Raw genomic sequence first — 22,975 nt, 5'->3', positions numbered from 1 at the left:
CCCTGGCTCCCGTCACTACACGTAAGAAACCCCTCTCCATCCTTCCTGCAAGCTCCCTCAGGCACTGGAAGGAGAAGAGCCGTGTCCCTCCGCAGCTGTTCGAGGCCCAGGACTGTCCCTGGAGGCCGCAGCCCAGTCCCTGCAATCCCCACACGTTTCCACCGCTTTTTCCTGCGCCCCCGCCCCGCGCTTCCCTCGGGCTCCCGCGCGGCGCCTGCGTGCTCCTGCGCCGAGCTCCGCCATGGCGGCCTGGACGTGCTGCCGGGTGGCCGCCGTGTCCTGCCTGGTGCTCTGCGTCTCCCTCCTCCTGCCGCGCACCTTCCTGCCCCGGGCTGGCGGCAGGCAGGAGCCCGGCGCCGCGCCGCCCGAGGGTAAGAGGCCGATCCTCGCCCCCGCCCCTCCTTGTCCTCCCGCCCGGGACGCCGCGGTCCCGCTCGGGGTGAGCCCGGGCCGGGCGGGCTGTGGGGACTCCATGAGGGGCAGGGGCTGCACGCGGGAGCTCCGCCGCCCGGTATGGAAACCTAGCGTAGTTCCCTCTTGGCGCGTCTCTCCCCCTTGCTCGTCCCTTAGCGACCTGTGGAGTGCCGGAGGATTCATTCGTGGTTGACGCTGTGATCTACTTTCTTCTTCTTTTAAGTAGTTTAAAAACTTCAAAATATTGTTTTATTTATGTGCGGGGTATTAAAGCTTCCCGAAAAGTGACATATTCATTCCACTTTTTTCGTTTCTTTTGTTTTTTTCATTGCAATACATCCCTTCATTATTTTGCTATTTTGTGTATGGAATGCTTTTGTTGTTGCATATGAAATAAAAATTCATTTGAATCGTCTTCATTGTTCAGTTTCCTACGCCAGCGTTTTTAACTTTTGTTTTCATGCACCAGATTCTCATAATGCTGTGGCCACGTGGTGGCTTATTTTAGGCTCATGTCCTGTCCTTGTGGCCCCCAAGCTGTGTCCTTTGTGCCTGCTCTCCAACTCTGCATGTCCTCTCTAAGTTCTCAAGGAGTGGGCTCATATAAGCATCTCCCATCCTTTTTATGGCCATTGCCTTGTACTGCAGAGATTATTTTTTGCCCAAGGCACTTCACAAGAGTAGCTGATCTCATAACCCCTAGTCTTGGCTGAGAGGGAGTTTTGCCCAGGGCTGCCCACAAGCCAGAAGTGGGGCTGGTGGGAGCAGAGAGAACTTACAAGTTCTTTAGGGTGCTGTCCCTCAGGGACTCACATTCACTGACTGTGTCTTCTGTATCCTTCCAACAGCCTGGCTCTTCCATGTCTGCACTCTTCAGTGATACGGATTTAATTTAGTATTTCAAGGTTTTCTGAGGACTTTCAGGCTGAAATTAACTGCTAAAACAGTGTTACCTTGAATACAGGATTTCCCTGCCACAACAGCCCTTTCGTGGTTACCAGGTGTATTTTTGGTCTTTAAGAACTTGAGAGTAGGTTGGTCAGCACTGTAGATCTGCAGGTGTACAGTTCCATTGCAGGATCTCCTCACACTGAAAACCCATAAAGGTCCAGCAGCCAGCACAGGTGAGGACTGTGGAGTCACCTGCCCACAGCAGGGGTGGTAGCTCTGGGACGTGGCACCTGGCTCCCCATTAACCTCTGCCCCTGCACAGCTCCCAACTGATCCCACAGTGGTACCAGATGATGGAACTTGACACACCATTTTCCCACAGCAATGCAGTCTTAAGTTTACACTTAACAGTTAATGTTGTGGTGCTCCTTCCTTTGGCTGCAGGTTGATCTGACAGAAAATGGCTTTAAAAATCCCAACAACAAACTTGTCCTCCAATTATTTTCAGCGTCATCTGTTGAATGAATGGTATTCATACCTGTTCTGGCACAGCTGCTTCTGAGCAGTGCTGTGATAGGGTGGCTTAATCACAGCTGCAATTAAATGCTTAAAATAGGTAACATAAACACTCTCTACATCCTCAATATTGTAAATACTTGCCATCATTCCTTCAGAGATCACAGGACAGCACAGGTCTGTGTGTGCCTGATGCAGCACAGGCTCCCAGCATTGCTCCCCTCTTGCACCCCAGCACCTGCCTTTGGCTGAGGATATAATAACTCACCTCAGCTGGTCCGTTTCAGATGAGAGTTTATAGCCCGTATTTTCAGCTTGATAGCAAGGATTTCATTACACCTGCTCTGTAGACCAAATTGTATTTCACCTGAAGTTATTTTTGTATTGGAAGAATAAATCTTGATTGAACCACTTAAATTCATATCTCTGTTATTAGTTGTCCTCCTCGGTGCACTGATAACTGCACTTACCTGGCAGGAGTTTTAGGGGCTTGAGGTAATCATGTCATTCTTGAAGTTAATAAAGTGCTTATGGTAGTCTGGGGGGCAAAATGTCTCTGAATAAAACATGCTTAAAATTTAGTATTGTTTGTTAGAACTCAGTGTTACCAGAAGGTTTTTTATCAAAACAGGCTTTAGACATGGGAATGGAACTTTCTCTAATAAAGTCATTTTCAGAGGTCTCTTTTAGAAAAATGGTGAGCATTGAACTATTGAAGTTAATATTATCTTCCAGACAGGAATGTTGTTCTTTTTCACAGTAATAATTTCATGTATATGACAAAGCTTACTTAAAGACCGTCCTGTGTTTGTATCCCATTCCTAGCTGACTTCACAGGCAGGCATTAGAATGTTTATATTTTGTTAAAGAGGAGTAAAAAGGGGACCTACTAGCAGTTTTAAAAACACATTTTAAGTCTAGTGTTCATAAATATATGCCATGCATTTTGTAAGGCCACTCTCTAAGTTGGTAGTTTCAGATAAACCTTACAAACAATCAAGTGGCATCAGCATTACCAAAAAATATATGACAATTCAGGAATCCCCCTGCTCAACTTGAATTTGTGCAATGCACACATCTGTTGCCTGCTGGTGTCCTGAAGAAAATGATGTGGCAGAGACACATATTACCTAGACTAAGAGTTGCTGAATAGTACAGTAACATAAATCTAAACAACTCTATAAATAGTTGAGTTGGGCTCAGTAGCAATTCCTAAAACCCCTTAAGTAGAACACATAACAGCGTTCATGGAAAAAAAAGATGCTTGAATGATCTGAGTATCATTATCTGGTTGGTTTGTTTGTATTCATTGTGTTGTAAATACAGATTTTAAGATTTACTTCTTTTTAGTTGAGTGTTAATATTATTCTCATGTGAATTCTCATTCTCATGTGAAAATGCCATTAAGGACTTCATCTACATTCAGAAACTACAGGCTTTTAAACAATGCAAATGTTTGCTGGGGTATAATTTCATTTTTGGACTTCAGGCTCTGAAGGGACTGGGTTAAACAAAACATGCTGTGCTTGCCCTGTAGCTGGTTTGCAGAGTTGGTCTGAAGCATTAAAACTGACAACATTATTAAATGTGTAGGATAAATCCTAGGTAAAAAGATTGCAGAGCTGGGTAGGGTGTGCTTGGCGGGAGTTGCCACACACAGCAATCAGTCTGCATGAATGCAGCCCTCGGGCTGTCACAGGGGTGTAAAGAAATACTTCAAAAGCAGAACAGTACTTTGGCACTCTTCAAACTAACCAGAGTTAGTGCTCTTCCCACAGCATTCCCACAACAGGAAAATGTCCTGTTGAAGTATGCACCATCCCCACTGGCAGCTGGGTAGGGCAGCAAATAAGGACCCAAGACATGCCCTTCTTGCTCATCAAGTGTCACTTGATTTTCTTGATGTTATGTTATTGTTTCTGTATGTTATTGTCTCCATTTGAAAGTGGTTTGTTTTATCCCTGGAAGCATGGAATCTTCTTCAGGTCACAGTGATACCCAAATTGTTACATTTTCCATTTATACACTTAAATGTGCATTTAAGAGCTTTGTGCATATTTTGTTTTCAAGTTGCTTGTGCCCTCAATTTTCTGTGTAATTTGCATGGGTTCTTCACAATAAAAAACTATGGAAGATAGTATTTGTTTAATAAGGAAATAATTCTAGAAGTGTAAAATCAATAGGGTAGGTTTAGAAATAGGAGTAAAGAAATTCCCCTTTAAAATTACCTTGATAATGAAATGTCTAGTGTCTGTCCACTTGCCCTGATTATATTTAATTCACTTGAATCTTTTAAAGCACAAACGAGGCTTGTGGATAATTTAGAAAACTATTCACTTTAAATACATTTTCACCTTTGTCAATTATTTTCTGCTTTCTTAATATCTCTCTTTTTAAAAAGTAAGTAATATTTGCATAAGATGTTTTATAAGTGTTTACCTGCCCTGCTGCTTCATCCCTGCCTTAGTGATGCTGCTCTCTGCACGACATCACACTCATTTCCACAGTGACCTACTGCTCCAGGGCATTGTTGCTGGAGCAGGAGGACTTTCTTGTAAATAAGATAGTATGCTTTCCATCACAGACTTTGAATAATTCACTAAAATTTAAGTACATGATAACAGCTTCCTTGAAATTAAGCTAATCTGAGAGTGGCTTTGGTCAATGGTAGTGTACCCTGGCAGTTACACTAAAGAACTCATGGAATGTGTGCTATCATCTACAAGAAAAATGTGTTTTCAATAGTGGAACTTCATGAATTATTGATATCACTTCCTAGTAAGTGTTTACTGCAATTTTCTGTGCTCAGGAATTTAGCTGCCTCTGATGGTGTTTCCTAGCAAGACCAAATGTTAATTAATTTTTTCTTTTGTGTCTCATAAAAGCACTTGCAGCTGTGTACTTGCAGAAGTAAAGGCAGCTATTAGCAGCGCTACTTCAAACCTGCTTTTCATTTTCTTTCTGCAAGCACAGGCAGCCTGTCCTAGCACCAGGCAGCAGAGTCCAGGCTATGTGTGCCAGGGAGGGGGAGTTTTCCAGCTGGGATCAGGGAGTGAGCTGCAGCCCAGCCTGGCAATCCCATCTCTGGTGCTTCCATCCAGCACCTCCCACCACCAGATTCCATAGCTGAGTAACTCGGCTCAACACCAGTAGGTGGAAGGGAGTGCAGGTGCACATTCAGGCTGGAAATGGAGATAGAAAGCAGGATGTCAACTACACAGAGGGGTAAAATAGTGAATTTCACAGCAAAACTGTTGAATTGATGGCAGCAAGAAAATAGAATAATGCATGAGCTTAAATTTATTGAGGTTCTTGCACCCTTCAGTTGCGTGAAATCATTTGCAGCACCATTTCAGGCTCTCTGCAGTCTAACTCTGGCATCTGTACATCCACTTATGCTTGCTCTCCTTTCTTGTGTTAAATTAACTCTGCCTAGAAAGGTTACAAACCTCTAAATTTTTTTCCCCCTAAAATGCCAAAGATAATATGTCCTGGGCTATAGTCAATCTCCTTTCTCACACTGCTTTACCTTAGACCTTTTTAAGGAGAACAGCTTAGGTAAAACCACTTTTCTTAATATTTCATTGCTCACTTGGTAAAATGAGGTAAAATACAATTCTTACAGCAAGTACCAAAAATCTGTGCTGGGCAAACACTGCAGTCGTGTGTCAGGGTGTCAGGTTTGGACATTAATACATTTACACATTAAATGCCTTTGAGCAATATTGAAAGATCAGGCTCACAGTGGAAAACTGGTATGTTCTTGGGGGATCTTGAGGAGAGAAACAAGTAGGAATCTGGCATTTTATCCTGCTGGAGATGGTAATCTGTTGGGTATTCGGACAAGAATATACTTATTAAAATTGCTGTTTTGTTAATTGCCCTGCCAGTGCTTTCTCTGCTTAAAATCAGGAGATTTTTAATTGTATGATTCTACTCCTAATTGTATAGGAGTAAAATTGCTAGGAGTAAATGGCTTTTAAGTAAAACCTAACTCCCAGCACTGCACATCACAGGAGACTGAGGGCTGAGTTTACAGACTTAGTTCAACAAGTTACTTACTTATCAGTGGTGGTGAATTTACAAGCAGAGAAAATAGGTCACTTGCACCTGCTGCAGGTTTATGCTATGTGTAAAAGGGTGGAAAGTAACAGAAAGGAAATGATCATTGTGTGGTTTTTTGCAGGGAAGCTCAGTCACTTTCCACCGAGGATGCATTCCCACGCCACTCCCAACGGCCGAGCTGTCCCTCATTTTCCAAGGTCTCATCTTACTGAAGCAGTTGCCAAAGCCAAGGCAGGTGGAGGTGGTAGTGGAAGCACTGGTGGAAGTGGAAGAGGCCTTGTGGGACAGATTATCCCTATATATGGATTTGGCATCTTCTTATATATTCTGTACATTTTATTTAAGGTAAGACCAACATAAATTGAAAAGTCAGGGAAATAAAAAACTTGGGTAAAAAATTTATACTCTCATTTCAGTACATTGTTCCATTTCAGCTGTGCTCAAAAAAATACTTATGCTGGACCTTTGCCTGGTGGTCAAAAGACTGGATTATCCTGTGGGTTTTGCTATTGCAAAGACTGTAGCTAAGAATGCAGGGAAGGATTTCTCTGATCCTGCATTGGCCTCTGACTTCTTAAAATTTCTGAAGGATTTTTTTTTCCTCCTGTAAAATGTGCACATCTAGAGTAATGTTAGATTAGTTTTGAATATGCACATAGTATTCTTTTCCCTGTTGTATGTGGCTACACTTTATGTGTACTCTATATGTTACATGTTGTTATTTATTCCAAGAGTCTGATAGGAGTTTTCAGCTGGCAAAATCTTCCAGGCATCTTTCATGGTTTTGCTGGTGGGTGTGCTTTTCCATGGCTGCCTTCTGGCGTTTTTCAGTTTCCTGTATTTTTTTCCATTGTCTCTGGGTCTTATCTATTACTATTGCTGTAACTGATAGAAGGGCCATGTTCTTGTCCTCATCAGCTGGCTTCCAAAGGAAGAACTACTCCTGCAGAGCGCAAATGCCCTCCTGCTACACCTGGAAACATGAAGAGGAAAATCAGTGAGTATGGCTCTGAGTTGTATCTGTGTAGCTGTTGACTCTGTAATGGTCCAACAGGGTTCTTCAAGTTCTGGGTGCACTGTAAAGATGATGTTCCCTCCCACCCAAAACCAAAAAAACCCCAAAACCAAGCCAGAATCTTCTGTGTTGGAAAAAGCAAGAGTTCAAAAGAATTACTGCACTGTCACTTTCTAAGCTCATTCAACCCATAAGGCTGTGATAGCAGCCTGATCCCAAGCCCCTCTGAAAGAAATGGCTTTTCATGAGGTTTGCTGAATTAACTGCACAGATTTGCTGAAAAGCTGTGTCACTAATAATTAAAAATGGATAATAGGATGTCCAGCTGTAACTATTGTCTAATCCCTAATAATCTAGTAAGAGCATAGAAAGATACTATGAAAGCTAGTTTAATTTTTTTAAACTGGTGAATTCTTTAGCCATCATCAGGCACTTCCCTAATTTGTCCCTTTTTTGCAATGCTGAGTTTTCATGCATGCAATAAAGAGAACAAATGGTATTCTGAAATGTTAATTTGATTCTACCTAAGCATTGGTGAGAGAGATTCAAGTATGCACTTATTAGATAAATTAATAAGTTTTCTACTGAGGATTGGAAGAGTAGTTACCATTACAGCATTTAAATGTGTTGTGTTTAGCTGGCTAAACTGTAATAGGAAAGAAAAGTGCTTAGGGCTTTATAGAAAATGGTAGCAGGAAGGTAATTCTCTTAACATAGCTGTAATTTTCTTGACATTAATGCACATATTAGGAATACTTAATGTGCTCAGTTCTGTAGATTGTGTTTCCACTGTAGTCATGCTGCGTTGTGCCTGGCAATTTTGGGTGATATATTAGCAATGGTAATTATATTTTCTTCTCTGATGCTTGGTGAGAGAAAGTAACTTTGCAGTAAGTTAACTTTGCCATCATTATATCCCAAAGAACTAACAGTGAAAATTATTCTGCCTTTTTCTAGAGCTCTTCATTTATATTCCTAAAGCATTCATGGCGAGCTGTACCAGAGCAGGGGACAGGTCACTGGATTAGGAACCTGAAGACTGAGTCACCACTTACATAATGACTTGGAGGAAGTAACTTCCTTTCTCTTTACCAATTCCCCTTCCTCTTCTTTTAAAGTCTCAGACATGCAAAATAATTACATCAGTGTTGCATTAAGTCATGGCAATCTGTGCAGGATAGAGGTCTTTCTAAAAGCAGGATGTTTGTTGATGGATTTCTCAATTCCTACTATGTTGAAGTTTCATTGTGCCTTTGTGCTGCTTAAACGGGTGTAATATTGGTATTATTCTTCACCTTCTTAGGCCAGGAAAAGTAGGTAGAACTCTCTAAGCTGAATGTTTTAGTTTCCTCAAAGGCAGTTTGGTTTGGTACAGCATTTGCTACTTGTGATAATGGGACAGGGATACATTTTCAAGGCTCCTAGTGACAGATCTTGGGATTTTTTTTTTTTTTGTTTTGTTTTGTTTTGTTTTGTTTTGTTTTGTTTTGTTTTGTTTTACAGCTGACTATGAGCTCACTCAACTCCAGGAAAGACTGAGAGAGACAGAAGAAGCAATGGAAAAATTAATCAACAGAGTAGGACCTATGTATGACAGGTGTGTTTCAAATTAGAGTATTTTAAGGAGAGGTTCCACATTGATTAGAAATTAAACTTTCTTCCATTATCTATATTAAAATAGCATTTTTATTGCTACTTCACATTATAGAAGTTTGATTTTACACATCCCAATTCTTGTTCTGCAGTTTTTCCCTTTTCAGTATCTATATATAAAATAAATAATTTTTTCCAACTTCATTTCCTTAACTAGAAAAGCAATTATCCCTATTTCCCCCCTTTGTACAGTGTGTTATTTGGAAGAAAATGACAGGTATATGTAAACAGAAGATAAACCATCTACATTTAAATTACATAAAACAGCCTGTTTTATGTGACCAGAATAATATCCTGAATTATTCTTTTCCAGTTCTATGAATTAATTTCCTAAATTGAACTGCTGTTATAATCTATGTAAATTCCTGTTAGAATAACCATAACATTTTTCTTTAAGGCAGAATTGTATAATAATCTGATTACATACCACTTCCACTTTAAATTCATGCATTTACTTCTAAATATAAATGACAAAGAATTGTAAAATCAGCATTCAAAATTTTATTATGTTTATTAATGTTTCCTACAAATCTAATATCACTGGTCTATGTTACAAAGAAACACTGGAAACAAGTCTATGTTTTTCATAAGGAGTAAAAAGAACAGATCAATAGGACACTGCTGAACTGCAGTGTGAAAACTGAAATACCATAAATATGAAGGTGAGGTTTGCAGAAAATGAGACCTGCTCTGGTTGTAAATCATGTTAACTTTGTCTGGATCAGCCAGGGCTTGTTTTAACCCATCCTCTAGGAATTCTGTGCTGAACATGCACGTTTTGTTCATTTGTGGCTCAAACCCCTTCTCTCTGAGTGCAGTTTTGCCCACATTGTGCTGTGCCCCTTACAGTCTCGGGCAGACAAGGTGCCCAACTTGCCCATGTTCAGCCAGGTCCCAGTGGGAGAGCCCCTAAACTGCCCGGGCTTTGTTAGTGGAACAGATGGATCCTGCTTTGACTGCTACTCATCTCTGTGCTGGAGAGCTGACACAATGTTCTACATGTTCCTCTAAGGTGACAGAAATAGGCTTATGAACTGCCCAGATATTGTGCTGATTCTCAGGATGGAATATTTTTTTTTTACAGAGAAAATCGGTTTAGGGTCTGATCCAGTATTTGCTCTACTCTGTGTTATTGGCCCAAAGCCTCTATTTAGTAGCACTTCCCTTCCTTGTTCAACCAGACTATTTATATAGATGGGTCTAAAGGTCTCAGGGGAAATGAGAATCTGAATCTAATGAAGAATTTTGTGTGTTGCCTCTTTGAAGAGGAGGGGAAAGGCACCTCTTGATGGAGCAAATAGCTGTTTTCAAACACTTTGAAGCTTTCTTAATCTACTCATTAATTTCACTAATACTGGGTAAATCTATTAAAATAAAACCTATGGTTAGAAAGTGTAGTTGGAGTACTGAGCAAGGCTTTTCAATCTGGATATTGATAGATTTAAATAAAAAGGAAAGAATAAGAGAGTCAAAATTACTTGAGTTTTGTTAACTGATCTGCAGTTAAACAGAAACCCTTACACAGGAAAGTCAGAGACAGAAATAACTGGTATGAAGTTTCAACTAATGCTGAAAGACCCCAGGTGAGACCATGGCCCTTTACACCAGGTATGGCAAAGCAACAGCCAGCCTGTGTTGTAGAAAGCAGCAACCAGAAACTTGGATTTGCTTTTTTTTTTTAATGAGTTGAAGACCAACCTCCAAACCAACTGAGGGGACTTCCTTCCAAACCAGCATACCAGCTGGAATTGCTACAACGTTAAGTAGAGAAACAACCCTCCAGAAATGCAAAACTATCAAAAAGTACAAGTACAGGTACTTTTAATGAGGCCTAGCATGTCATAGGAAAAATGAGAAGCAAGGTGAAGAAAGCAAGAGGAAGAAAGAACTGCCTGGCCAGGTCGTCAACAATGTAACCAAAAATTCCTATTTCTGGTAGTTAGGTAAGAGGTAGAAATAATGCAGATCACCTACCTGTTTTAAAAGTCTTGTTTACCAGGCTGTCAACTGGAAAAGCTTCTTTTTTTATCATGAACTGAGCAAAGTTGATATGGAAGAGACTCTGTGGGGAACCATTTTTTGGGATGTAGCTGCATTTTGATAGTGATTACTTTAAGATCACGAAGCTAAAAAAATTGCCAGTTAACATGTCTGAGATGCCATTTTAGATTATTTAGATTATTTTCCCTGCAGTCATGATGGCTCTTTAGGAAATGTTCTAATCTCACAGTAGGAATAAGAAACCTTTATTTTATTTGTTAGTGAGCTCTTTGGGACTCTTCAAAGTGTAAGTATTGCCATTATGAAAAATTATACTTGTGTTGGAGCTACAAATACAGAGAGCAAAAATAATGACCTTTTCTTGCACTGTAAACCTTCTGCGTCTGTTATCCTCTGAGTATTGCTAAGTGCATTATATCCTGGTAAATCTCCCATGTGCAGGCAGCCAGATGTCTTACACACTGCCAGCAATCTACAGTAAGTCTTCCCAGAGGCCTTAAATGAAGTCAAAATAACACATGGGCTTTAGTTTCTCCCTCTCTGCAGGGAAATCTGCCTTTTAAGCAAGGTATTTGGAGGAGGAATACTCTGAAATACAGAGCCCTTGTGTTGCAGTAAGACAGGAGTGTTTTCTAATGAGAGTATCCCACATATTAGGAATTTTCCTGTATGAAATGCCACAGTGATGCAGCTGCATTGACTGATCCTGTTATCTGAGCCAGCTTATCTGCCCAACGTGCTAAAGAGATAGGCCTCTCTGTCTTCAGCCAAGTGATATGGGTTCAAATTGGGTACAGTTTTGTCTCTTAAAGGAGGATTAGTTCAGCATTTCTGTCACAGCTTTGGTCAAAGGCTGATGAAACCATTCCTTTTTGTGGGCCTCTTAATTCACATTTCAGATTCCACATCTGCATAAGCCAAGCTTTTGGGAAGGTGCTGCCTCACACATTCAGTTGTTTGTGGTACAGATTGCCACCACAGCCTGGGGAAAATCAGTGCAACCTACGTATAGTGTAGGGATATCAACTTTTCAAACTGTGGGGCAAAGTGCTCCTTGGTGGAAGTGCAGAAAAGTGATCTCAGGGAAGCAGTTTAATCTAGGTAGGTGCTAATCAAACTGGCTCCTGAGCTAAGTTCAGTTACAGACACCTGTGCCTGCAGCTGTGCACAAAATCCAGCCCAGGATCAGCACTTCCACCACCATCACACCAACCAGTAATAGGATGCTAATCTTACTTTAAACAAGTGTGACTTTGCTGCCCTTAGTGGCATAGCCATCGTGTCACCATCATTCCCATTTAGGCAGAGTGGCACAAAGTTACCTCTTGGAGTGCTGCTCCAGTCCCAGCAGCTGGTAAGAGGAAAACCTGAAGAAGGACATTGCAAGTTTATTAGAGTTCTGATAACTAAAATGAGGCTTACATAGATACTAATGACCTCAAGCCAAAATCTGCCTCCATCTCCTTTCTTCCCATCTCTTCCCTACACTTCACTGAGCAGCCTACTCAGTGAATCTACTCTTGGTAGTTATCTGTCTGTCTGCTCTCCAGACCAGGGATCACCAGAGATCATCTGTCTGACCTCACATACCACCTACAGTTCAGCATTCTGTGCATGCCAAGGGCCACCCTTTCAAGTAACTGGGGGGAACAGCTCCTGAACTCATACACAGATCCAAAGAGTGTCAGAGGAGTGGCTTGAACTGGCATCACTGCTCAAGAATAACCTAAACCTTAAGATATCATAATTTTAGAACTCAAGATGAAACAAGCACCAATGGTCAGAACCATTTTCACCCCTGGTGGCAGCCAGTGTCTTTCTCATTCTGGCCTACTGAGTTAGCAGGCTGCAGAGCACCCCCCTCCAAATACTACCTTTTTGTCCATACGATTTTTTAAAGCCTTGTTTCTTTGCAGAGAAAATAACATGTAATTACTACATGATCTTATCTTTTGGAAGCATTTTTGTTACAGCAATAGTTGTATTTCCTAAGCAGTAATAATTACTAGATCCAGCGGTGTAGAACCAGTCAAATGTTTGCTTTCAATCTGATAAAAATCTGAGTCCTCTCCCTCTAGTTCTAAAGGGCAAGTGACAGTTAAAAGTAACACCTTCTTTCCATTCTTAAAACTTCCTTCCTGTTTCTGCCCTCCACCTCCCCATCAGGCTGCATTGTTGACTGTCTATAATGACAGGATGATCTGTCCAACTCGCACATTTAATGGTCTTAAAGAGAGATTTTAGAGTCTTGAGCCTAATGACTGTGAGAAATTTTCATCAGCCTCACAAGCTACACATGTAGCACAGATTCAGAATTCCATTTCCTTATAATATTAAGTATTATAAGTATTATTAAATGCACAAGGCACTTCACCCTAATTCTTACCTAACACACTTTTAAAGGTGAGAAATTTCTGTAATGTCTTTTGTAGTGTAACTCCTTTCTGTGTGTCACTTTCATCTTGCTCTCACATTGGCTTTACCTGCCTTCCTTTACCTGTTTAAATTGCAGGCTTTTTGGATATAGGGATAAACTATACCCAGCTGAAGTGCAGAGCACATGTAAATGTTGAGGAAGGATCACACTCATCAGTAGGTTTCTCCAGACTGTGCTGCTGGCATGGACCAAACAGTTAGGTTCAGACTCTTCTCATAGCTTGCAATAACAGTGGACTAAATTCTGATGTCTAATATTTTCTAGCAGGACTCAAAATGTTACAACAGACCAGGAAAAAATGTTACTTCAACAACTCAGAGAAATTACTAGAGTTATGAAAGAAGGAAAGTTCATAGATGACATCTCTCCTGAGAAGGAAGCTGAGGAAGCTCCTTACATGGCAGATTGGGAAGGTAAGCAAGAGCCTTTCTTACCATTACCCTTGCAAGAAAAATTGGATAAAGATTACTCACAGTTCCAAATCCTTTCAAACTTTTGGTTAACTTTATCCTTCCTTTTCCAGAAGCCAGTGTTCAAAACTTTGCTAGAGGTTGCTTGGCTTTTTTCCCCCCAAACATAACAGAAAAAAATAGATTTTGAGGTATCTAACATTTCTTTTAGTGTAAACACTGCACTATCTGCTGCCCAAAGTGGCGTATGAATATCCACATATGCTCCATCTGCTGCTGGGGCTTGGCTGCTCTGGGTTTATATCTTTTCCTTTCTGTGCTGGGCTGGATTTCATGACAATCATAAAACCCTTGGAAATCAGATTTGTATGTCTTAGATAACTTACAGTTTTTACTTTTCATTAGTCACTCTTTGTTAGCTTCAATGTTGTAAAAGTCAGCTCCAGGAAGTCTTTTAAAAACTATTTATTTTAATGTCCTTTTCATTCCTTGGTGTTTAGCTGCTACATAAATATGTTTTCAAGATATCTTAGTTGAGCTGCTCTATATCATAATTTAAAATGCAAACTTAATTTCTTGCTTTTTAAAAAGCTTTCAAAATTATTCAAAACATAAAGCATAAACACTGGCCTTGAGGTCTGTTCATAAGTTTATGATGTTATTTCTAAAATGAAATGCACAAAGTCATTGATGTATCTGTAATGCTGTTTATAGCAAGTGTTCAAACCATGCATCAGTCAATTTGTAAGCAGAAAAAAAAGAAGGATCCACTTAAAGATCTAAGGCATACCATTTTTACCTGTTAGCCCCCATAGCTTCCAGCAAAGCTCTTTCACTCTTGAAAGTCAGGGTTGATGTCCTGGCTTCCTAAAAGTAAGTGAATTTATTTTCATTATCTCCCTAGAAGACATGCTTTGCACACTCTTGCCATGGATTTCATACTGTGATGTGTACATGGCATTAAAGAGCTGACACTTGCACTGGCAGTAGGAAAAACAACTGTCCTGGCCAACTTAGCATCCACCACTGAGGTCAGGACTCCTTTTAAATGCTGGTAATACTCCAAGCTGCATATCCCTTTATTCCTAAGGTTATCCAGAAGAGACCTATCCTGTCTACAATAATTCCAATTTCTTCAAGTGCAAACAGGACACAATCCTTGTAGATTACCCTGACCTGAGCCAGCCCTCTCCAGAAGAGTTGGCGGAAAGAATGGAGGGCATGGAAGATGAGGACTATCGTTATGATGAAACCCTGCTAAGTGATCTCACCACAGGAATGGGTTGTCAGGATTTAATGCAGAAAAAGGATGATGTAACTCTCGTCAAGGAGGAGAAGAGTGACCTTCCTCCCAGCCAGAGCACTGGGGAGTGCTGCTGTTGCTGTGATGATGATCCTGCTGTCATAGCAGAGAATGCTGGATTCCACTCTGAGAGCTGCAGTGAAGTAGAAGAGACAAGCCAAGAGGACCTGTCCATGGAGTCTCAAAATGAAAATGCTACACTGGAAAAGCAAAAACCCAGTGATTCAGAGGAGACAGGCACACTGAGAAAGCGCAACACCAAAGTACTTGATTGACAAGGGACAACCATCTGGATGGTAAAGGTAGAGGTCATCAACAGTCATCCACATGGGTTTTGTTCCCACTGAGGACTTTTCTGTGTTCATCTCCTTGTACCTATTGCATTCTCATGGTACCAGTCACATCATCTGCCTGAACTGGAAGCCAGTGCCCTCTTTCATGCCCACTTGTCGTGGGTTACCATGATGCTGCCAACAGTGCTTTGTCCTTGATTTTTGGAGCAGATATTTGTGACTCATTCCTTTTCAGTTGTGAAGGAGCTGTCCTTGGTTTTGCCCTTTGTCATCCAGAGTTAACCAAATGTCTCTTCTGGCTTTTTCAAAACCATCTGTGTGCTACTAGTTCGGAGAGTTAATCAAATACTTATATATACATGAGTTTACTGGGATGCTGAAGGACAAAATATGCCTTCTTTCTCTTAGCGCAGTGTTAGCTGGTCATCAGAGCAGATCATAGTCACATACATGACTCTCTCAACTCTGTCATTGCTCTCTACTCTTGAGAAACTGCTGTCACCACAATCCACAAAGCTTCTCTGCTACCCCACAGCTCCTTGCTGTGTTGTTGGGACAGTAACCTAATCCATGTTGTGTTACTTGTGTGAGCAAGACTGAAGCTCTGTGAGTTGTGCTTTAACTTTGCCTTAGCCGTGGTGAAATTCCCAGATGATTGCAGAAAGTGGACCACAATGTGTGAGAGCACTAAAAATATCCCTAGAGATTAAAACCAAAAGAGCAGTGTTAAGGTTTGTCTGTAAAGGAGAGAACAGTATGAGGAGGACCCTCAGACTGAAGGTAGTAGGTAGTCTTTTCCTTCTTCCTGGAAACCTGTGGATTTTTTATGCTCTTGGAATGCTGCTGCCAGGGTCATGTTGAGGCCACCCCAGGTATAGGATGAGGAGGGTGCTGGAGCCAAGGGCTCCTGAGGACAGGTGGCAGATCCCTGTGCCCAAGGGACAGCTTTTCTTGTACAAGCAGCATGGCATGTGGGATGGGCTCCAGGAAAGGTTCATGACTCTCCTGCTTCTCCCATACCTGGGCACTTTTCAGGCCCACCATAACCTGAATGTATTGGGCCACTCTCATGGCCCAGTCACAGTGGCTTTTTGTGATGTCACCAGTCCCCTGAGTGCCCTGGCACTACAGAAGCAGATGCCCCCTGTCCACCGAGCTCTGAGGCCCTTGATGAATGTCTGGAAGAAAGAAAAGCCAGAGCAGCAAGGTGGCTGGCAGACCACCTTTGTAAGGGATGGCAGCAGGGCCCCTTCCAATGACGACCGAAGAGGAAGGCATGTGCCAGGAGGAGGCTGTGGAAGAGAAGGAACAAAATCACCCCTCTGCCACGAGTACCACCGCCCTCAGTTCCCTGGTCACGGCCATGCAGAGCTTGGCTCTGTGCCCACCAGGGAACAGTGTGCAGCCCATGGACATCAGCCTACCAGGGAACCACCGGAGCAGTGAGCTGGGTGGCCGCCCACTTTTGTGTGAAACAGCACAGAGACGTGTCCAGCAGCAGCCAAAGGGGGAGTCACTTTCTCTGGGCCTGAAAAATGGCAGTCGACAGTGCAGGAGGAGGAGGGGAAGGAGAAGAAGGAGGAGCATCAGCCCTTGCACCATGAGAGCCATTGCCAACATGCGAGGAACGACATCCAGTGTGTGCCTCCAGGAATTCTGGCGGCTCAAAATCCGCACATGCCTGACTGAAAAATAAGCAACAAGACGAGGATGAAAATCCTGTCATCCTCCTTATTTGGTACTTTGGTGACAGCACCTGTGCTCCCATGACCCCTTAAGTAGGAGGTGTTTTTTAGAAACTTTAGAAACTTTCCAGTTCCATGCTCATATCCTGCTTTGCTGCTGCCACCTTACACCCTGGGATTTTTTAGGCTATGACATCAACAATTTGAGACTAGTTTTTTTAAACTGAGTAAAGTTATCATAATGCAGGCATGGAGCCCTAGTAATTTCTTCTTTGCAAACGTGCTAGAGAATATTATGGAGTCCCAGCCTCCACACAGAGCCTGTCCTACTAGCTCACCCATTCCATCTCCTGGCATCAAAAATCATTTGTTGATTGCCATGTGTTATATAAGTCCTTCCTTCTCATCCCCTACCCCACCCTTCCTGGAGCTCCTCAGGGAAAGACATGAATTGACTTGGCTTTCACCAGGCTACTGTGCTGAGGTGACAGGAGTTATTCCCAAGAGGGCCACTGAGGTTCCTGGGGTCTGGAGGTGGCGTTGCTTCAGTCTGAGGTCAACAACAATCCCTGATGAATGAGTGAAGTCAGCCTTGCATAAAGAATATTAGCAGACCAAGCCAAGAACATAGCTGTTTCTTTGGAGAAGCAACAGATGGCAGAAAGAAGTGCTGGCCTTCACATGAAGGTCCCTTCTAGCTGCTTCATAGGAAGTTCTTTTCAATGTTGGGAAATAAATTTTAAAAAACCAAACCAATAAACCAAAAAAATAACAGCAAAATTTCTTTCTTCCTCTCTTTTTTGGGATTTGGTGAGTGCCTATGGATTCCTCTGTCCCCTCTTGGTCTCCACAGCCCTGGAAAGGTACTAATGTGTGGGGTATAGGCCCAGCCCAGGCCTTGGAGATGTGAGGACTTGGGGCCCACAGCACACAAGGGCAGGCTGAGGGAGCTACCTCTAGTCATGAGGGTGGGGCAGTGGTGGAGCTGGTGCCCAGTGAAAGTGTGGATGCCCCATCCTTGTCAACATTCAAGGTCAGGTTGGCTGGGGCTTTGGCCAGTCTGATCTAGTGTCAGTCACACCCCAGTGTTCAGCCAAGCCCTTACATCATTCCCCAGTGCTTCCAAGGAAAAGGTAGGAGATGTGCTGGAGCTCTGCTGTGGATACAGGCACAGGCCAGTGGGATTGTCATAGACTGGTGAGTGCTCCCTGGGTGTCACTGGAACTATGACACTCTGAGGCAGACAGGAGCATCCCAGGTAGGCATCCCACTGCATCTACACACCCACCATGGGCCTCTGCGACACTCTGCTTTAATGAAATTAATTGGATTCCCCTGGTCTGCACCAGCTCCAAGCCAGATGCTGGGTGCCAGTCAAGGTGGGGTGCCAGCCTGGGGCTACTCCCACAGAACTCCTCACATCGGTGCTGGGATGGGGTGTGGGGGGAGTGCCTATGTCAATGTCACCCACCACAGCTGGGGCAACCCATGGGAAGGGCCTGTGCCCCATCCAGAGTCACCACCCAGCCCTGTTTCATGCCAACTCCACCAGCCCAGCCCCCAGAGTGTCTGTATCCCTGAATTATGGGTCTGGCCCACCAACTGCCCTCACCACCACAGCTGCCAGGTGCAATTGTTCAAAACATACCAGTAATCCACATAATCTGGGAATCCACCAGGAAGACATCACCAGGAGAAAGTGGATTTGTGTTGATCAGGAGCTCCTCGTGATGGCCATTGTTCTCCAGATGGGAGTTGCCCAATGCTCTTGGCACAGCATTATTGTGTGCTCCTAGAATAATTATGCTGTACCAGACATTTTCTCCCAGGTTTGCAAAACCTCAGTGAAGGGGGTCCCCTTTTCAATGCCAGGCCTATTTCCTATTGTTTCAAGCACTATGAAGAATGTGAACCCCCACTTTTACATGGAAAAAAAAGGAACTGAACTCCCTTTTAACATGTGCCTTGCAAGGGCTCTAATCCCTTACACCTTAGGAGTTGTTAGGGCTACTTTTAACACCTGTGACAGAGCTAAAGGCTTCTCTTTCTTTGCAGCAAGGTGCCAGAGAGCCTCAAGAGCTCATCCCTGAGGTGTCAATGGCCTAGGCAGCCCCTCCCCAGGGACCAGTAAGTGCTCTCTGAACTTAGCCAGCCTTGCCTCCTGTAGTAGCTCACCAGCAGCCGTCAAACTGGGATTCCTCCTGTTTGAATAATATTTCCTTTTCACCCTTTGCCTCAGCTTTCCCCCCTCTGAAACAGAAATGTCTGTTTAGAGGAGCATTTTAGAAAATGACCATCAAATGTGTGTCTTCAGCTTTCTCAACTATTAACTGCTCGCTTCCATTAGAGAACACTCATAATTTGAAGGAGAGCTTTGCTGATCAAAATCAGGATTCTCAGAGAACTTTGATGAAGTAAGTAAATCAAAATCATAGGTCAGAACATCAGCAAAGCTGGAAATTTGATAAAAAGTCACAGAAGCTCAGATGGATGCCCATTGGAAGCAGTCAGGCCCTTTAAAAGCACACGTTCCTTTACTTGTGATGTTTCCCACCTGGCAAATGAAACGGCTGTACTTTTTGTTAATGGTAAAAGAAAGAGCACATGTGTTGTAAAAACGAAATATTATGATAAAACTAGATTTAAAAACCCACAAATGGGCTTAGTTCTCCCTGGATATTTGAGAATGGTTACAGATTGTTTTGGGCATTCCATGGGATCAGAAAAAAAGCAAAATGTAAGATCACTGCTGTCCCCAAAAATACTTTAAAGAGCATTAGTTATCAAATAGTATTTGGAGAACAGATAAATATCTTAGAAGTTTATGACCTAACTCTTTGCATTAGCAATTAGTGTCCATATCTTGGATTTTTAATTTTCCAGCTAAGAGTAAGAAAACTATGCTTACCTTTGAGAACACAGAAAAATCTAGTGCAATAATCTTGTATTTAAATGATATTTACTTGCAAATTCTAATAAAAATAATAAATTCCTATGTTTCTAACCTCATGTATCACAAACACTGAGGAAGAAAAACCAAGTACGTGTTAGAAAATCATCTATTTATCAATGGTTTTATACTGACCATGTATCTCGAAGCGAATGAATGCAACACCAGACAGACTGAGCATCCCAAACACAGCTGGAAAGGCTGGTCTGGGCAAGTGATTTTTCTCAGCTTTGGAACTTCATCAGTTTTTTGGGGGGGGCACAGATTGCTAAAGAGCAAATAGACACCTCTCCTTTTTCTCAGTGATCTTCCTGGGATGGCTTAGATAGTGCTCACAGACCACCTCTCCTCTCTGTTGGGATCAAACACCTGCCCAAGTGCAAGATTACCCAAACTATATTGCTCCTAACAGAGGAAATTGTAAAAATAAAGTTTAAATGGCACTGGAAACTCCTAATGTTAAATAATTCTATATCCAGTGGAAGTCATTTATTGAGGTGTTTCTGACCTTGGGTAGGGAAAGACATCTTTGTTTCAAAAAAAGTATGTTTAATGTTTCGGCACAGTGTTCTGTATTCACAAACACTAAAATCAGTCATTGCACATCGTGGTAAATAAATACATTTACTCCAGAATACCAAAGAGTTTCTTAAAAAAATTTAATTTGCAAAAGCACATTCTAGCAGGTTTATCTAAAACTCTCTAAAGTCTGAACAGAAAGGGAGTTGCCTGGCTACTCAAAACAGGCCAAGACAGTCTTGTGTGCAAACAAGCCTGACATATTACAGCTGTGGTGAAAAAACATGTCTGGTTAAATATTAGTTCTCATGATTAGGTCATTTTTTGTCAAATTTGATATATTCCATTCTTTAAAACCCCATATAATGTAAAGACAATATAGACCATAACATATTCAAATTCTATGGTATAACATTGGTTTATTTAAGAAAGGCAAAGAGATGAATCAGAAAATGTTTACTGTGGGAATTAAAAAAAAAATAAAAATAATTAATCTGATTTTTCATTTTCTAGGGACAGAAACATTCATGTAGCACATTTTCTACTTCTTGAAGTTTAAGTAAACAAGTCAGAAACAAAGGTTATTTTTCTTTACAGGCAGATATAGTCTCAAAATATTCTAAAATGAGTATTTCTTCAGCTGCTCCCAAACACCAGATCTTTCAGACTGTCATTAGCTGGATGAAGACAGTGTTGAAAAGTACCAAATCAGCTCAGTGGCTACTAGGAACTCTCAGAAATTAACCACCTCTAGAGTATGTACTTTCTGAGATACTTTTAGAGGTGCAACAAATTACAAAACATCCTTCGCAGACATTTTTTGTTTTGTTTCCCTGCTTTTTAGTGTAAGAAATTGTTCAAAAAGGAGAAACAAAAGCCCTGGTCTTGTGATCATGGGGTAGAGATTAGCTCACTGTGTGGATGAATCCCACTGAAAAGTCAGCTCAAAGGAAAAGCAGATGGTTCTCTGTAATAGATACTCACATGGAAAGCATGAGAGAGAACAAATTTTGTAATCTTTTCAAGAGAAAAAAATCACTTGCTCAAAATTATTTTAAAATAGGTTTAAAGTAACTGATTTTTAGAGATATTTTGCAATTATTAACCCCAAGGCAAATTAATAGCATGGTTTATGCTGTCACTGAACAGAGTGGAAAGAAGTTATCACAAAAGGCGTTAAGTTCTTAAGACTGTGTCCATATTTATATGCATGTGTGCACAAATGTTTGCACATCTAAACCTAGAAAATGTTGGGAAAGTTATAAACTAAACCCATCCCACACTTAAAACTGACAATCCTGCTGGGCATGTATGTATGTCCCCTTTATACTATGCATACACCTGTCAGAGGACCTGATTTTCCTGTCACTGAGCACAGGATTTTAATGTGAAATAAAATCAGTTTCAATCACCAGAAAAGATGTTTACACTTTTAAGATAATAAAAAAAAATATTAAATATATTCATTTTTTTTGTACATGTTTTTCAGTAAGCCTCTGTAAGTAAAAGGTTTGTTTTTTGTAGACCTTGTTTCTTAGGGAAACTCCCTGTGATTTGCTAGTTCTCGTGGAGGTTCAGTTCCACCCTATTTATCCCTTAAATCATGGGCAAGGTTTTGTTTTTCTAAATGCTCTGTGGAGTAGCAATAATGTCATCACTGAATTTGGCAGCGCATTTAATGGAAAAGGTGAACATTTTTCACCAACAGATATTCTAGATCTCCCCCCTTGAGTGTCAACAAGTCTTCATGGGATGTATGTAAGAGCAAACTTTGGCCTCCCTTTCAAATCCAATTTTCTGAAGTGTTCATGCCAGTAATGCCCAATTTTTGTGATCCAGTTAAGCCCACATTTAAACAAAGACAAGACATTTGGACTCTGGCAAGGACATACAAGTGTGGCATTATGGAGACACAACAGAAGTTTGAAAGAAATATTGGTTACACCAGCAGGCTTGGGATTAGGCCTGTCATGGAAATAAATGGGTGAAAATAACATCATGAAGAAATCTGTACAGAAATTGAGCAGTTTAGATGAGAAACAAGCAATATGGACAGAGTTCTTACCAATATAACACAACATAAGCAGTGATCATCAGTCTATCACTGAACACTGAAACCCACGACTCCCTCCAAGCAGTGCCAAGCAGTATGCCCATTCATTCTCTGGCAGGAAATCACCCTCCTGCCATTCCCAGCACATCCCACTGCCCAGCCTGCATGCTGGACTTCCTCCACATCTGCAAATGGAGCTTGTCTGCAATTTGGTTTGCTTCTCTGCAACTGCACTCCTTGGATTCTGTGCTGCCTTTTTCTGGGCTTAGGGCTCAAAATAGTGCAAGTATAACAACCAGGTCTTCTCTTCTGAAATGCAACACGAACACAAGGAAAGTTCAAGTAACTTAAAGAGCCTCAGGTCCCGGTTTTTGCCTTCAGGAGGAGCTCTTTCTTCAGGATTGGGAGAGCTATAATTTAATGGCTTCGGTTCAGCATTTTCTCTGCTAAGCTTCCATGCAAGTCTCTGCAGCCGTGTCCTCTGACTGGTGACAGACACACAAGGTAGGGGACAGCACACGGGGACAAACATGCACTGTGACAGAGCAGGGTGACAGTGAGCGTGTGAGAGCTGCATGGCTCCGTGAGAAACCCGCTGTGTGTGCTTTTTTGACATGGCTTGCATGAATGTTAAGAGGGGCTCTCATCCTCCAGATCCAGGCAGATAGAAAGTAAGAAGAAAAAGAGAAAGGAAGATTATTTCCTGAGAAACAAGCATACCCTCTGATGGGCACTGTCAAATAAACCTAGTTCTATGGGCACTGTTTTCA

At 41.8% G+C, this 22,975-nt stretch overlaps 1 protein-coding gene and 2 long non-coding RNA genes across 5 annotated transcripts; 1 reads left to right on the top strand and 2 right to left on the bottom strand.

Annotated features, from left to right (window-relative positions):
- The first annotated feature begins 214 nt into the window (after window positions 1-214).
- Window positions 215-15,201, top strand: RIC3 (RIC3 acetylcholine receptor chaperone). 2 transcript variants are annotated; one of them, XM_068194147.1, is made up of 6 exons: window positions 215-371; window positions 6,008-6,231; window positions 6,805-6,883; window positions 8,405-8,498; window positions 13,260-13,405; window positions 14,493-15,201. In XM_068194147.1, the coding sequence occupies exons 1-6, from the start codon at window positions 242-244 to the stop codon at window positions 14,978-14,980; spliced, it is 1,161 nt and encodes a 386-aa protein (XP_068050248.1). In that variant the 5' UTR covers window positions 215-241; the 3' UTR covers window positions 14,981-15,201. The 2 variants fall into 2 exon arrangements, with proteins under 2 accessions (XP_068050248.1, XP_068050246.1); XM_068194145.1 differs by having other exon boundaries at window positions 13,257-13,405.
- LOC137476097 (uncharacterized) lies at window positions 9,047-13,261 on the bottom strand. The gene is made up of 2 exons (XR_011000248.1): window positions 13,053-13,261; window positions 9,047-11,922 (listed from the first exon to the last, which is right to left on the bottom strand). It is a non-coding gene; the product is annotated as an uncharacterized lncRNA (long non-coding RNA).
- On the bottom strand, window positions 14,421-17,861 carry LOC137476096 (uncharacterized). Of its 2 annotated transcripts, none has more exons than XR_011000247.1 (2): window positions 17,789-17,861; window positions 14,421-14,872 (listed from the first exon to the last, which is right to left on the bottom strand). It is a non-coding gene; the product is annotated as an uncharacterized lncRNA (long non-coding RNA). The 2 variants fall into 2 exon arrangements; XR_011000246.1 differs by lacking the exon at window positions 17,789-17,861 and adding an exon at window positions 16,019-16,135.
- Window positions 17,862-22,975: the final 5,114 nt, after the last annotated feature.

Source organism: Anomalospiza imberbis, chromosome 6, assembly GCF_031753505.1.
Source record: "Anomalospiza imberbis isolate Cuckoo-Finch-1a 21T00152 chromosome 6, ASM3175350v1, whole genome shotgun sequence".
In the NCBI taxonomy this organism is placed as follows: domain Eukaryota; kingdom Metazoa; phylum Chordata; class Aves; order Passeriformes; family Viduidae; genus Anomalospiza; species Anomalospiza imberbis.
Note: the sequence above shows the minus strand (reverse complement) of the source record. Positions and strands in the feature narration are given on the sequence as shown.